Source organism: Thamnophis elegans, chromosome 9 (assembly GCF_009769535.1).
Source record: "Thamnophis elegans isolate rThaEle1 chromosome 9, rThaEle1.pri, whole genome shotgun sequence".
Lineage (NCBI taxonomy): Eukaryota > Metazoa > Chordata > Lepidosauria > Squamata > Colubridae > Thamnophis > Thamnophis elegans.
The window spans coordinates 20,180,272-20,195,942 of NC_045549.1; the positions used below are offsets into that span (position 1 = coordinate 20,180,272).

General features: G+C 37.5%; 1 protein-coding gene across 1 annotated transcript in view; it reads right to left on the minus strand.

Moving 5' to 3' along the window:
- STPG2 (sperm tail PG-rich repeat containing 2) overlaps positions 1 to 10,188 on the minus strand; it is a 190,559-nt gene extending 180,371 nt beyond the window's left edge. The window contains 4 exon segments of the mRNA XM_032224340.1: positions 1,563 to 1,727; positions 4,957 to 5,112; positions 7,090 to 7,199; positions 10,083 to 10,188. Of these exon segments, the coding sequence (XP_032080231.1) occupies positions 1,563 to 1,727; positions 4,957 to 5,112; positions 7,090 to 7,199; positions 10,083 to 10,188 (537 nt within the window).
- Between the last annotated feature and the right edge of the window lie 5,483 nt (positions 10,189 to 15,671).

Genomic DNA, 15,671 nt, shown 5'->3' on the forward strand with positions numbered 1-15,671 from the left:
AGAGAGAGATACAGAGAGAGAGAGAGAGAGAGACAGACAGACAGACAGACAGACAGACAGAAACCCACACAGATAAAAACTCCTACCTTCCCCACATTGTCAACCTATACTTGCTAATTTTACTTGAAATTAAGATATAAAGATTTCTACTATCAGCCCACTATGAATTTGTGCCAGTGATACATGGTTGTAAGTGTGTGTATATTTAAATGTGTATGTGTATCTATAATATGCCAGAAACATTCCAAAAAAGACTAAGACGGGGACAGAAAATACATTAATATTAATTGAATTAATAACTACTGATTAAAATGAAGTAACATAAAGCAATGCTATATATAAATGATCTCATGCCTGACTACAATATCCAAGTCATAGCTAAGCAAAAATAACCATGTGTCTATGCATATCAAAACAACTGATCAAGGGTAGATTGAAAAAAGCACAGAAATGTAACAACTCACAGGCTTATGTATAAGGGCAAATATCTCAGATTTAGTGAAGAGCTAATGATTTTACTGAGAACAAGTGGGATTGTCATTGGCTAAAAAAAGATGATTGGAACCTAAAAAACAGAGGGAATCCAATCTGTGAACTAAATCCTAGATTACAAGTACTCCTTGATTTGCAACCATAATTGAATCCAAAATGTCCGTGGCTAAGTAACACAGTTGCTAGGTAAGTTTTGCCTCATTTTATGACCTTTTTTGTCAGAGTTGTTAAATAATTCACTGTAGATTTTTAATTAGTAACATGGTTGTTAAGTGAATCTGGCCTCCCCAGAAGGCTGCAAAAGGAGATCACATGACCCTGAGACACTGCAACCATCATAAATACATGCCAGTTGCCAAGCATCCAAATTTTTATCATGTGGCCGTGGGGATGCGGCAACAGTCTTAAGTGTGGAAAATGGCCATGTCACTTTTTTTCATTGCAAACAGTCACTAAACAAATGGTTATAAGTCGAGGACTGCATGTATAAATAAATACAAAGGAATGCCCAAGATTTAGTAGTTAAGCCACACAGTACTGTAAGAGGCAAATAGTTTCAGGACCTTGGAGAGGTCACTTCAAGCTAAACACTGCAAGCACTAAAACTCAGCGATACTTTAATTCAGTGTTTTTCAACCTTTTTTGTGCAAAGGCACACTTTTTTCATGAAAAAAATCACGAGGCACACCACCATTAGAAAATGTTAAAAAATGTAACTCTGTGCCTATATTGACTATATATAAAGTAATTTTCCCACGGCACACCTTACACTATGTCACGGCACACTAGTGTGCCACGGCACAGTGGTTGAAAAACACTGCTTTAATTAATTGCCCAAAGCTACTGAGTTTCCCAATGAAAAATAAAATATCATAAATAGAAAGAACTCTATAATCTCACTTGACAAATGCATTGGATAATAAGAATTAAGAAAATCACTTATTTCTAGTTTAACATATAATTGTTCCTGATAACCCAAGTTTAGGACTGTTGGATTCTAGAAGCTCTGAGTAACAACTTTATAATTTTATGGGGCCAAGAACAGTGACCAATCTTTTAAAATTACTTACATATACTGATTGATAGTATGCTGGTCCCAAAGTATTGTCTCTTACAGGCTGGCTAAATTTTATAAGTGTCCCATCTTCAGCCTCTTCATAACCAAATGCCTGCCCTTGGGAAGGAATAGATGGAGCCTCTGACTTTCGAAAATATTTGATACAGCCTGCAATTTTCTATGGAAATAAACACAGTATTATTAATTCCTTTACATCACATTATTCTAACCATAAATCATAATACAAGACTGTGAGGTACAGTACTTGGTGCTCACTTTCGTGGCATGTCAGATTCAGAGAGCGCCCACAGTTGAACCCTGAGCTACAAATATTTTCTTCTATCGATAATACAAAATTGGAATTTATTTTACAAAGAAACATCAATTTACACAACTGAACTTCATCATAAAGAGAACAGGTATATTTGGTTTTGAACTATAGTCCTTTAATATAAAAATATCATTTATTTTCCATTCATTTCATCCACTGTTTCTGAACCTCAACAGCCCAATTTAAGGTAGAACATGTTCTTAATGAATTTGAAGTATATTTTTGCAGATTTTTGAGAGATCAATTTGTAGTAATCTCTTTTAATACCATTCTTTCAATCAAAGGATGGAATTATTTTTTATCTAATGCTTCTTTTGCCCAAGTGATTCCTTGGATAGTGTGGAATTTTCTTAGCTGAAACCAATGGTTTATCTATTCCATGGAAAGAGCTAGAAAATGCACAAGTTCTATTGCCACTGCTGGTAAGAATTGGGAATTTTATAAGTTAGTTGGTTAGAGGTAACCACGGAAAACATTATAGATGAATTTGTTTTTTTTCATATTAGGAGATTGTGAGTTCTAGTCCTGCTTTAAGTACAAACCCAGCTGAATGACTGTGGGTCATTCACTCTCTTACTCAGTTCTAGAAAGAAGGTAATGGCAAACCACTTCTGAAATCTTGCCAAATCTAGACAGTTATCACGACTCAACACTGTCTTGGTGGCACAATAAATCAACAAATCTGCTTATTACAGAACTTAGCTTTTGTGTTTCCTTTTAAAGGCTATAGTAACTGAGTTTCTGAACAGTAAGCCTGACACTTCACTTTTGATGACCATACAGAATGTCTTCTCTCATTCTCCATTTCAATAATATCTTTCATTTAGTGCTTTATGTTCCAGATTTTCAGAGAGTTCACTGTTTAATTACCTCCCAACTGGTTCAAAATCAAGCATTTTTTTTAAAAAAAATTAAAATTAGATTAGCTATTTTGATCATTGTCACAGCCGCATGTGTTATGGTTGCTCTATTATGTGGGCATACACAAATTTTCTATATCTTACCACTTTCTTCATTCTTTAAGGCTGCCTTATTACTATCTTGTTGTGCCCTGAATTCAGCATTTGGAAATTAGCTTGGAAAACTGGAGATGAGGTCTCTTACAGCTAAAACATACCAGTTCTGGAAAGCCTTTGTAAGATATATAAATTTACTGCTTTCTTTGTCAGAGAACATTTACATATAAAACTGGCCCTCTTGATTGCATTCCATTGATCTATCTTTCATAAATTACCTACTGTTTGTTTATCATACATATAAACAACCTAAGGATTCCTGGTGGCTTACAAGATAAAATATACAGTAATAAAAGTTCCAAAATGAATAAAAAAACAAAATAAAATTAAATTATGTAACTAAACCAAACTTTAACCAGCGTTGGAATGAAGACCTCTGTAGAGTTCCTCCCAAAACAAGTAGGGTTACAACTGTATACCAGCCAAAGCTGGAAGTTCCCCTCTCTATGACTTCCACATGTTTTTTTTATCAGCCTTTATGAGTTCAAAAGAACCCACATATAACAGATTTCCTCTTTCAAGGGTAGAACTACTCATCAAGACAGAGCTGATAGAGAACTCCAGACAAACAGGAACTGTGTCTTGCTGGGATTTAGTTTAAACCTCCCAGCCTTGAGGCACTGGGATAAAATCTCAAATGGATCACCATTCTGACTGGGTTACTGGAGTATCATGAGTATCATGAGCATATTAATGATATTTCTGTATTCCATTCTTTCCATTTCCATTCTTTCCATTTTCTTTCCATTTTCAGGAACAAACCAATTACCATAAATATCAGCAGGTTTAGTCTCTTTATATTCATTTTCCACTTTGGTTTTTTGAGTTTCAATCACCCCGTTTTGCATTTGATGAACATTTTCAATTTTTTCATCATATTTTCTTACTATGTGCTCTAGGTATTCCAGTTTTTTCTCTACTATATTTGATAATTTCTGTAGTTCTGAAAATATATTTTGCAAAGTCAAGACCTCTATTTTTCCTTGGGATTGTGTCAGTCTGACAAACGCAGCTACTCTAGCTTGAAAGATCAACAAAATTGAAGCATAGATTCACAAAGAACGCTGCTCTCACTTCTCTCTGGTCGAAAACATACTTCAAAGGAACATCTGTGCGCTCTTATCAGTCTGTAGCCAAACATTAAAGCCTTGTGGTGCCAAGTCAAAGCAATCAGTGAAAGAAAAAAAATGTTCCGTTTTGAATGCACAAAACTTGGATCAACAATACCTCCCAGCCTCCGGAGCGGAGACACTATTAAACAGTTTCTTTTTGTATCTTTTTTGTATATCAAATTAGAAAAAGAGGTCCAATCTTTAAATGAATTAGAAAAAATACCCACAGAAATAAAAGAGAAAAACTTTTAAATAACATTTAAAAAGTAAGATAACCACTGTCCAAAACCATTCCAAATTTAATTCTGCCGCTTGATTCTTTTATTCTTTAATTTGATTTTTGAGTTTTTATAGGCAGTCTCTTTTTTTAAAACAATAAAAATTCCTCACCAGCTGGAAACACTTTCTCTTTCCATATCCTTCCGTTTTGGAGCCGCCCTGACTTTGTCAGCCTTGGCTGGATTTTTTGTCACTGGCTTGAAGAACTTCTCTTGCTTCTTTCGAGGATTTTGCAATATCCCCAAGATCAGCAAGACGTATTCTTCCTGTTCACCGTCTCTTTGGGACGGTTTAGGTCCATTTGAACCACCCAGTGACAAAAGTGTTGGCTGTGGTCTCAGAGCATTGAGACCACACAACCATCTCGTCACGACATTGGCTCCTCCTTGGGGATGGGCTTATATTTTTGTCCACCTGAAAAATGCGGCATGGCCTTAGTTTCAGGACATGTCGTATTTTCGGGGAAATATGGTAATACATTTCCATATAATGCCGGCTTCAAAATCCTTAACATTTGCAACTTCAACAACACAGAAATATCCAGAATGTATTGTTTTTACAGGATTTTTTTTCAGAAAGTACCTGATTACAGAAAACATTTACGTAACAGTTACTATCAGTCAACTGATCATATAAAAAATAACAATATTCAGTTTTATGTTGCCTTACTCGTGCAGAAGGCATTTTCAATTGTCTTTTTGTCTTACTATCTTCTGGACTCAGTGAAGGAGGTTGGCAATATGTTCCAGGACCAGGTGTATCATTAATCGTAAATTGGAAACGCTTTTCCTTGTTCTGAGGACTTTTGCCTCCTTTAATAGTTTTCTGGAGTTAAAAAAAACAACAGGAAAATCATCCATGATGCAACAGTAATCACTGATTATACTGTACTCTCTATTAACTTAACCAAGAATAAAAATTTGGGTCCTATCATGTGGCTTATACAAATCAAACTCATAAAAGAAGAAAGAAGATTGTGTTGTTCAGAAATCAAGCAACCCCACTGTTGCCATGACTTTTTATATGAAATGAATACAACAGATTGGATTCACACAATGCAATAAATCATAAACCAATCTCACAGGTTCCATCTACATGAAAGTTAAAATTATTAAATATTTTGCCTACGTGCCTAACTAAAAATAGAGGGTTTTCTCTCCTGATTGATTTTAAGGAGCTTTTTCTTAGTGCTAAAAGATCAAAAATGGCTAGTAACTAGAAAATCATTCTCTCTTTCATGCACGCCATACCATATGTTCTGATCAGGATCTCAGCATCTGATCTATGTTCCCTCACTAACTGAAGTTCAATAGGAACCAGAAGATAAAGGACAATGCGTTCATCTTTTTAGGAATAGCTTCTATACAAAGTCTATTTAATTCTCCCTCTGTCAGTTTTTTGAAGCTAATAAAAATTTCTGATTATTAAAAAATGTTTTTGCAATAGATACTCCAGCTGCTGTTTTTAATCCCAAGTGCTTTTAACACTGAAGCCCTGTTCTTGTGAATTGATTTGTGGCTAGTTCAGGACACTGAGTTTTATTTATTTAATATTTCTTCAATATCTATAGCCACCCAACTCAATCAAGTATCTCTGGGCAGCTTACAATTCTAATTCAAGGCAAAGATTTCCCCTGTCCAGTTGTTTCTGATTTTGAGGGGGGGGAGATGCTCATGTCCAGTTCTTAGCTGAGGGAGACAATATCGTCTGAAAACATTTCCATGGTCATGTAGACAGCATGATTATATGCCAAGGGGAAGAGAATGCATTCTACAAAGTGGTACCTATTCATCTATTCACATTTGCATGCTTTTGAACTGCTAAATGGACAGGAGTTGGAGAAAATAGGGAGCTCACCTTGTCACATGGTGCTTGAGTCTCAAAATTGACAGTTTTTAACTGTCAGCCATAACAATTCTAATTATTACTTAGTAATTCTGCTACTTATTGTTATATGCATTATTTGTATTTGGTATTGTATAATTGAATTTCTATTATTTACCTGTAGTTTCATAGTAATGATAAGCTTATAATAAAGAGTACAAAGATGTTTAAAATAAGGAGTTCCTAAGTTTTTATAGCCCAGCTATTTTTATAGTGCCATTTTAGTATGCAAATCAGTTGGCATTTAGTGCAGGCTGTTAAAAAGTCATACTTACAACATTGCACCAGGATATTCAATACCCAGTGAGAAAAAATAATTCTGATTTTGGAGTTGTGCGCTAATATTATTCTTTAAATTGGAGAAAGCAATCACATTTAAATCTGTTTTGTATATCCTTTGTTTCTAAATAATCATTAAGCATAAACATAGCAACCAACAATTTGCTCTTCATTTCAAAATGAATCAATATTTAATAGATTTTAAAAGAAAAACAAGAAAATGTTATTCAAAACTTAAGAATAATTTTATTAACAATTATATTTCAAAGATGATTCAGAGTATAATAGATGTACATTCCTCTAAAGTTCTTGGCAATCCATTATTTTACAAATTCTAATATCCATCACTGCATCTAGCCCAGTCACCTAGTAATAGAGAAAAAAACTTTAGAATAATTTGGCAATCATTTTAGAAAGGAGTGAGAAATTAAAAGTAGGAAATAAAATAATCTTCCAACTCCACTAATGGTTTGTGTTTAGAACTGCCACTCCAAACAAATCACTAATTTAGAACAGAAATAGAAAAACTGGATTAAAAATATTTTTGAAGAAATGTAAGTTTTCATCTATATCATAAATCCATTTACTATTCCTTGGTATCTTACATCCTTTATATCAGGTTTATTGATAGGGCTCTACCTGTATTTTATGAATCTCATAGGTTCCTGGCCCCGGAAGATCATCCTCATCATTTTGAGAAATAACTTCAAGCCCACGACTTGCCAGGGAAAGAAATGGAGCATAGCCACCTGAAAAGAAAACAAGTCATGTATACATTTTAAATAATGTTTCCATTTTTTATTCAGCTGTGAATAATATTAATATGAAGGACAACTCCTCCCCCCCCCCCACGTTCTGCTATGCTGCCTCATGTGGTAAGGGGATGCTTTTTGGAGGGATGAGCGAAGAATGTATGCCAAGATTATATAATGTCAGAAGGATCATGATGAGCCCCGGTGGCACAGTGGTTAGAATGCAGTACTGCAGGCTACTTCTGCTGCCTGCAATTTGAAAATTCAAATCTCACCAGGTTCAAGGCTGACTCAGCCTTCCATGTAAAATGTGGACCCAAATTGTTGGGGGTAATAGGCTGACTCTGTAAACTGTTTAGAGAAGGCGGTAAAGCACTGTAAAACATTATATAAGTCTAAGTGCTATTGCTATCGCCCAAGGTGTGAAGGTCATCCCAGCTGCTCAACAAAGCAAGGAGGTTCTTTCTGAGCAGCAGAAATATGTGAAGATAATGGAAGCACAATGTCATTTTAGTGACAATATAAAAAAATCATTTCATACAGGATAGGGAAAAGCAGCATCAAACCACACCTGCATTTTATTAAGAAAACCTAATGAACAGATAGATGATATAATGATGGATGGTAGCCCCTCAGGCTGGATGATAATCTCATGCCCCCTAAGATGTTATTGAGGATAAAGAGCTGAGGATCTTTTAGAGCGCTAATTCTAAGGGGAAAGCTACAGGGAGAAAATAGAACATAAGAAGCACACTTTGTGAACTGCACTGAGTTCCAATGTTCCACGTATAATTCAAGCTAGTGATTATGATCCATAAAGCCCTACATGACTTTCTCCAAGAGAGGATGAATCATCCTCTCCCTTAAGGATGTCAATATGATAGTAAGGAACCAAGCAAAGATCAGCTTCTCTGACCACTTTCACGATCCAGGAGGATACCAGGTTTAATACAAACTGTCAACCTGACTGCACAAAGGACCCTGTCTACTTCCTTGAGGCACACTGGTTCAAACTCATTCCAGATTGTATCACAAGACTGGGCCCAAGAAACGTCAGCAGCACCTGCCCAGTCCAGGTTGGATCTGAGCAACTTTATCCACCGGAATCCCAGAATATTCTTCAGAGCAGATCTTGGGACACAGCAGGGACTGGGTCATCCAAAACTAGGGAATTGGACACAATCATGGTGGAGAGATATTGAAGTTGTGGTGTTCTTATCACTGTGGGCGATAATTTGCTACAACGGAGGAAGCCTTCATTTCCTGAAACTACTCAGTAGATCAATGTGCACCTTGAGATCAGCACACTGATACTGCATAGAGGTGATATGGCCCAAGATCCCAGTCTCCCATCAATCCAAACAGCAGGTAAAACCTTAGCCAAACTGCCTGCTTGATTCTCAGGATAACCTCAGGGTGTCTCACTGGATCCATCAATCTCTTGAGGAGGGCCGATCAAACAGACCATCTTCCTGCAGGAAGGGGTGATGCCAGTGAGAATAAAGGCAAGTGTGAATGGCATCAATCACAGCAATGGACTGATGTTAATGTTTTGAATCATGTTGAAACTGTCTCAAGACAAAAGCCAGACCTAACATGTAACCACCATTATGTGTTGTGCCCCCAATAATAAGGCTATTCACAGACCTTCCAAGCATTATTGATAAAACATGCTATATACAATGGTAGACATTTCATTATATTTTCCTTTGACTTTCAGATTTAATATATACTTAGATATTAAGATACATCACATGCCCTTTCAAATGTTGTTGAACTTGTTGTTCAACCCATTATCTTTCACAATGGGCACAGCAAAATGGCCCCGTTAAAAGTTCTATCCACCAGTCTGTGATCTATCAGAAACCTATACAAGCATAAATTGCTCTATTATTTTTGGTCTCAATTTTGCCTCCATAATTAGGGTGGACAATGATGTCCTCTTTATGTAGAATTTGATTGGCATGAAAACAACATTGAATTATTGAATAAGATAATAATGAAAGATTACAATTCAAAAAGAAAAATGAACTGTTGGGCACAACATTTGCACTACCTGACTCTGTTGTTACATCCTCAAACCCCCATAACTTTAACCTTCAACTGTCTACTGTTGACCTCACCCCATTCCTAAGAGGTCTGTAAGGGGCGTGCATAAGTGCACCAGCGTGCCTAAGGTCCCTGTCCTACTGTCCCCATTTATTTGTACCCATTTCCTCTGTTCTTATTCATGTTTATTCTTACTCCTGTTATCTTGTACATGAGTGACAAACTAAATAAATAAATAAAAATAAAATAAATTGCAATCATAAGTCACAGACTACCTGAATAACCCAGCCAGGAAATTCTGTGACTTGAAATCCAACCTTTTAAAGTTGCCAAGTTTGAGAAACACTACTCTAAATTCATGGCAGGTGTAGTGGAAATTACTCCCCAGTCTAAAGCTCCAGGAACCCCTTTATCTGAAAGTTAAGGTCTGGGCACATTTTAGTGCAGAAGTCTTGAAACTTGACAACTTTAAGACTTGTGGACTTCAACTCCCAGAATTCTCCAGCCAGCATAGCTGACTGGAGAATTCTGGGAGTTGAAGTCCACAAGTCTTAAAGTTGCCAAGTTTGGGGACCTCTAGTTTTGGTGGATGGCTACTGTAATTTGGGAACAGACGTCGCTGGCCTGTAAAGCTCCCAGGGCCAGGTTGATGGTAGCAAAGCCCATTCCTCTTGAGCCGTCATCCCACCCACCCTCCCCGGCTACACTACACAATTGCCATGTTAATAGAGACGCGCGGAGAGGCGAGGGGGGGGGGGAGGGAAGTAAGATGAGGTTTTTCGGGGCGAGAGGGAAGGCCAAGGCTCGTTTCCCCGCCTTCCTGCCGCTCACCTCGGATCTGCCTGTTCTGGGAAGGCAAGTCGTAGCAGCCGGGGCCCAGGTGGGGGCTCGTGCAGCCCACCGTCAGAGGGAAGGAGCGGGGAGTCCGGTCATACATGCCGCCGGCTCGCGGGCGACAGGCGCAGGCGTCGCCATGGCTACCGCGCGCCGCCGGGCCACTAAGCCGAAAACGAGCCCCGCCCCCTCGAGACGGTTAGCCCCGTCAGGGCTTCCTCGCTCGGAAAGGCCCGCTGCCGGCTGCCTTCGCGCCCCTTTTTTTTGTGGGGAGGTTAGTCGACGGTAATCGACAGCCTCTCGCGTCGCCTTAGCTCATAGATGCTGCTGGAAGCTTAGTGTCTTACTAACAAGGCCCAGTGCGGCTAGTCCTCGTCTTACAACAAATCCTTCGGTGACCGTTCGCAGTGACAACGGCGCCCAATAGAAAGGGGACTCGTGACTATTTTTCACCGTGGCAGCATCTCCACGGTCACGTGATTTAGTAAACAGCAACATAGTTGGAAGGGACCTTGGAGGCCATCTAGTCCAACCCCCTGCTCACACCAGGAGACCTGTACTAGGGATTCGAACCACCAAACGACAAGCTCAGTGTTTGAGCCACTGAGCCACCTAGTCAGGCAATGGTTACATTTGGATGTTTGACAACTGGTTCGTATTTTTATGGCGGTTGTGGTCGTGTGATCACTTTTGCCAACCTTCTGATAGGCAGAGTCAATGGGGAAGCCAGATCCCCTTAACCATGCTACGAACTTACGATGATTTTCACACTTATGACCGTGGCAGCATCCCCATGGTCACGTGATTTGCATTTGGATGTTTGATACCTGGTTCGTATTTATGACGGTTGCAGTGTCCTGGGGTGATGTGATCACCTTTTGCTCCCTTCTGACAGGCACCGTCAATGAGGAAGCCAGATTCCCTAAACAATGTTACTGACCTATGCCTATTATTCACACTTATGACCGTGGCAGCGTCCTCAATGGTCAGGTGATTTACATTCAGGTGTTTGACAACTGGTTTGTATTTTTATGACGGTTGCAGTGTCCTGGAGTCACACGATCATCTTTTGCACCCTTCTGACAGGCAGAGTTAATGGGGAAGCCAGATTCACTTAACAGTGATGTTCCTGACTTAACAACTGCAATGATTCACTTAACAAATGTGGTAAGAAAAGTTGTAAAATGGGGAGGAGGGGGGACTCAGTTAACAAATTTCTCACTTAGAAACATACATTTTGGGATCAAATGTGGTCGTAAATCGAGGACTACCTATATCCTATGATTGTTGTGCCATGAGAGTAATGTTTATTGGCCTTTGGCTATTTCCCAGCTGCTGCAGTCAAGGGTTTAGAAGTCATATCCTGTGACTGTTAGGTCTTGCCAGTGACAGTTTGCATTTTTAGTCTTACATCCTTGGTGAATTAGTGACCCTAGTCAATATTGGCTCATCAGCCAGAAGCATTTTAGTTAACAATTCACTTTGGGGTTAGAATGGTCCTGCTCTTGACTCAGAATAGTTTGGTTTCCTAGGTTCAAACAATATGTTGGGCTTAGAAATCACTGAGTGAGCACAATCTCTGTAAACAGATATACTGGCATTGCATGCAGTTTGGCCATAAATTCAGCTTACCTTTTATTAATTTTGCATTCAAATTTTTATGCACTTAATTTAAATTTTATTTTAATAAATACATTTTATAAATAAATAAATAAATTTCAGTAAAACCATACACTTGTTTATTTAAAACTAAATATCTCAGAATTTAATGGAGGGGTTGCCAAATATCTTTAGGATTACAGCTACAATTTCTTTGTTTTGATTTAAAATTTAAACTTCTAGTATTCAGTTATGACTCCACTTCAAAAGGAATAGGTCCATACTTTGCTTTAAATCTGGGCTGTTGAAGGGAGGGGGAGACAGCTTTAACCGTCAGCATTTACTTTAAAAGCATATTTGCACAACTAAGCTGTGAAATGTTAAATTAAAAGCATGCTTTGGTGCACCTTTTCTTTCCACTGCCTCTCAAGAAAAGTATCCAGTACATTACAATACTTGACTTGATCATCTGTATTTGTCTTTGTAAATGAAAAAATGTGCTATTCTAACCAAAAGGAAAATTTATTAGATATCTTTTATTTAGTTTCCTATAGTCTACCAGGAAACTAATTTATATGCATACTTCACTTTCTCCTTCTCACTTATTTTATTGTCATCCTGGGGAAGGGATCGGTACTGAACCAGTGAGTTTAATGGTCAAGCAGAGTTTTGAAAACAGGTCTCCCACTGACATTCTAACCACAATGTCATGCTGATTCTCTCACTGTTAATTAAATAGCAATCTTCAAAATAAGATTAGCCTTCATAAAAGCAGTAGGAAGATTGCCAGCTAGCTTCCTTTAGGGTCACTATTAAAAAAAAATCCACCATCTATTTAATGTCACTTTTTAATATAATAGGGGGAAATTACTTCACTTAATAATATGAGCACAGTGGTAGGTGGTATCTATTCCTATTGTTTTCAATCAATACTTAGAGCAATTAATTCTTCCCTGTTTCTTTGCAGCAATACTAGGGTGCCTATGATATAGTTTAATATCTGAAGCCATAATTTAAAATGTTTTAAATACATAGTGTAATGATAAATCATTACACAGTGTGGCAAGAATGGACGCAAATATGAATTAAATGAAGTCTAAGCCTGCTTTTAATTAAGTCTTGGGGTTATTGTTGTTTTTAGTTCCATGACTTGAATTCATTCTGTGTATTTGGTTATCAACTAATCTTTCCTAAATTTCTGCTAATAACACCAATAAATTTCCCCAAAGACACCTTGGCTTACCATAATTACCTCTGTGCTTGCATTCATAATTAAATAATCTATTTTACAACATGCTTATTTTATGCTTGCATAACAAGACATTCAACATTTGTCATCGTGAACTGCTTCAAAAGTCATAATGATCCAGATGGCTAATCCATTGGTGTCCATTTCTGTTCTACAATGGAAACAGAAAACATATTAAGCTATTTTAATAAAATGGGGAACATCACCATGGAATCAGTCATTGCTTTCAAATTCTAAGCAGACTGATGAAGGATTTTACATACCCAACAAATTATAAAGAGCGAAAAATAGTTAATTCTAGAAGTACAATAGCAAACTGACTGCCACCTCTCTTGCCTAAACTACGATCTACCAGCTACAGTGGCTGGATCACATGAGACACTAAGCCAAAAGCAAACCATGCCATGGCATATGTATCTCACTTGACCACAGTAGTAATATGTTTTATTTGATTTTAACTTAAAGTGTTCTGTGAAATTAGCTATTGATTGTTTATTATGGCATTTGGCTTACTAAAATAGAAAACAATTACCAGTATTTATCAACTATAGTAAAATATGCCATGACTTTGCATAACATCTGAGTCATCTAGGTTTCACATACAATATTGTATTAAGTCATAATGTATTTTGATGTTTGGGTTAACATTTTATAATAAATCTATTGTGAATAAATTGTTGTGGTTTGCAATTTATGGCTGTGTCTGGAAATCAGTGATCAGCATGTTCAGTTGTAACTGTCCTATTCATAGTACCGTAGACCACAAGGGAGAGCATTGAATAATTAAAGGCAGGAAATTTTTAAAAGGAAGAATTTACTTTTGTTTTCTTCTAATGCTCAAAATATGTAAAGGCTCTCCAATAAAGGCGACTTTAGATGTTCCAATTGAACGATCTATAATACAGAACTGTTACCATTACCAATTATTTTTAAGTCTCCATTATTTCTGTGCTTTGCTGCTGTTTCTAACAAAGCTTGAGGTTCAAATGTTATTGCAGATACACTGTTACATTGCAGTATCCCTTCCTTAATACTAGGATCTTATTGCTGGGCTGATTTTGAAGTTTTCCTGGCTATTTTGGGTTTTCTGTTTCCTTTCCTAGGCAGAAAGATTGTTCTGGGAAGGGTGAGGAATTCATGGCCTCTATGAAAGCAATCAACTTATCCCATGAAATTTCAAACTTGACTCATACAATCAGCCATATGTTTGAGTTCATTTCCACCTCAGAGTTGTTAATGTACAATCTGAAGATGGAGAATGTTTTAAGGAGTCTTCTTTCTGGAATGATATCCCCCTAATCTCTGAGATCCATGAAAATCCCACCTTGGTGAAGTTCTGAAAGTCTTTAAAATCTTGGCTACTTAGGTTGGGGGGTGAGTGCTTGTATATGGGATATAACTGTAAACCAGCAAGAGTTGTTTTAGAGTGAGGCATTCTCCAAACCTAATCATCCTCACCATCATCCTTTGCCATAATCATCCTTTGGATTGAATGAAGCTGTTTGTCAATAATTATCTCTACAGGGTTCAAATGGCCAATACTTAGTAATTCATGTACCCCGGTGGCTGTTGGGGATTCTCCCAGCAAACTGGCAGGCAATTATGCCAAGTATTTAGTCAAGAACTGAAATTCAGAAGCAACCAGCGTGTTGGATATGATTGCCACCAACAGCCTTTACAAGTTTGGCTGATGTGCCAGTTGCAGACTTTCCAGAATAGGAGAGCATGGCAACAGTTACTTACACCTTATCACTGCTAAGATAGACTACTGCAACAGGGCCACCTCTACACGGGGCTGCCTTTGAAGTTGAATTAGAAACTATAGATGTTGTGAAATGCATTGGCCCGCAGACTGTCAGATGAGTGGTTAATCATGTACCCTTTTGGGCACACTACATTATCTTCTAGTACTCTTCAAGTGCATTTCGAACTGAACATTTTGACCCTGCTCCCTTTAAAATGGATTCCTTTGAATAAAATCAGCAACTAGAGATGCTTAAAGTACCTTTGAAACATTAATTTGGTGGAGGAGGCACTAAGAGATGTCTTTTTCTATTTGGAATAGTCATCTTCAACCACTAACCCAGGTCTATAGTGCCCTTGCCAGCTTGTATTTAAGAAAGCTAGCAAAATGGTTTTGGTTCCAGAATAATTGATGTGCAAAAGTTGTTGCCATTATTCAGATCTTCTGATATATTTTTGTTTTTGTTTTTTATTGTGCTATGTGTTTATTATATTGGAAACCTCCAGAAGCCATTTGAAGCGTAGCAGCCTATAAACACTATAAATAAGTAAATATATGTATTAATTAAACTTTTGACATGGCACTCCCTAGGAATGGCCTGTGTGTGTGGATTATACACTATCTTGTGCCAGATAGGAATTCTTATAACATTTCGTTCATTTTGAGTGATCTTCAAAGTTACTTGGATGGAAGACTACCATAAAATATGAAGATTGCAATAAAAAAAATCCTCCTCCTAAGGAAAAGTATATATTTTTGTGTGGTTGCAAAGAAAACTATATGAATATGTCATGAAGTCAACAGCAGTTGAGCTCAGCTTTGAATCTATTTCTTTTTATTCAGAATAGACCCTTCGCTGAGAAATGAGTTTTCTCAAGGAAGGGCGAGTCTGCCCAGTACATCCATGGACAGTAACTAGGAAAAAAATATTCTAATACATTATAATATAGTTGTAATTATCTAGGCATGATTCAATTAGGTCTTCCCAGTCTTC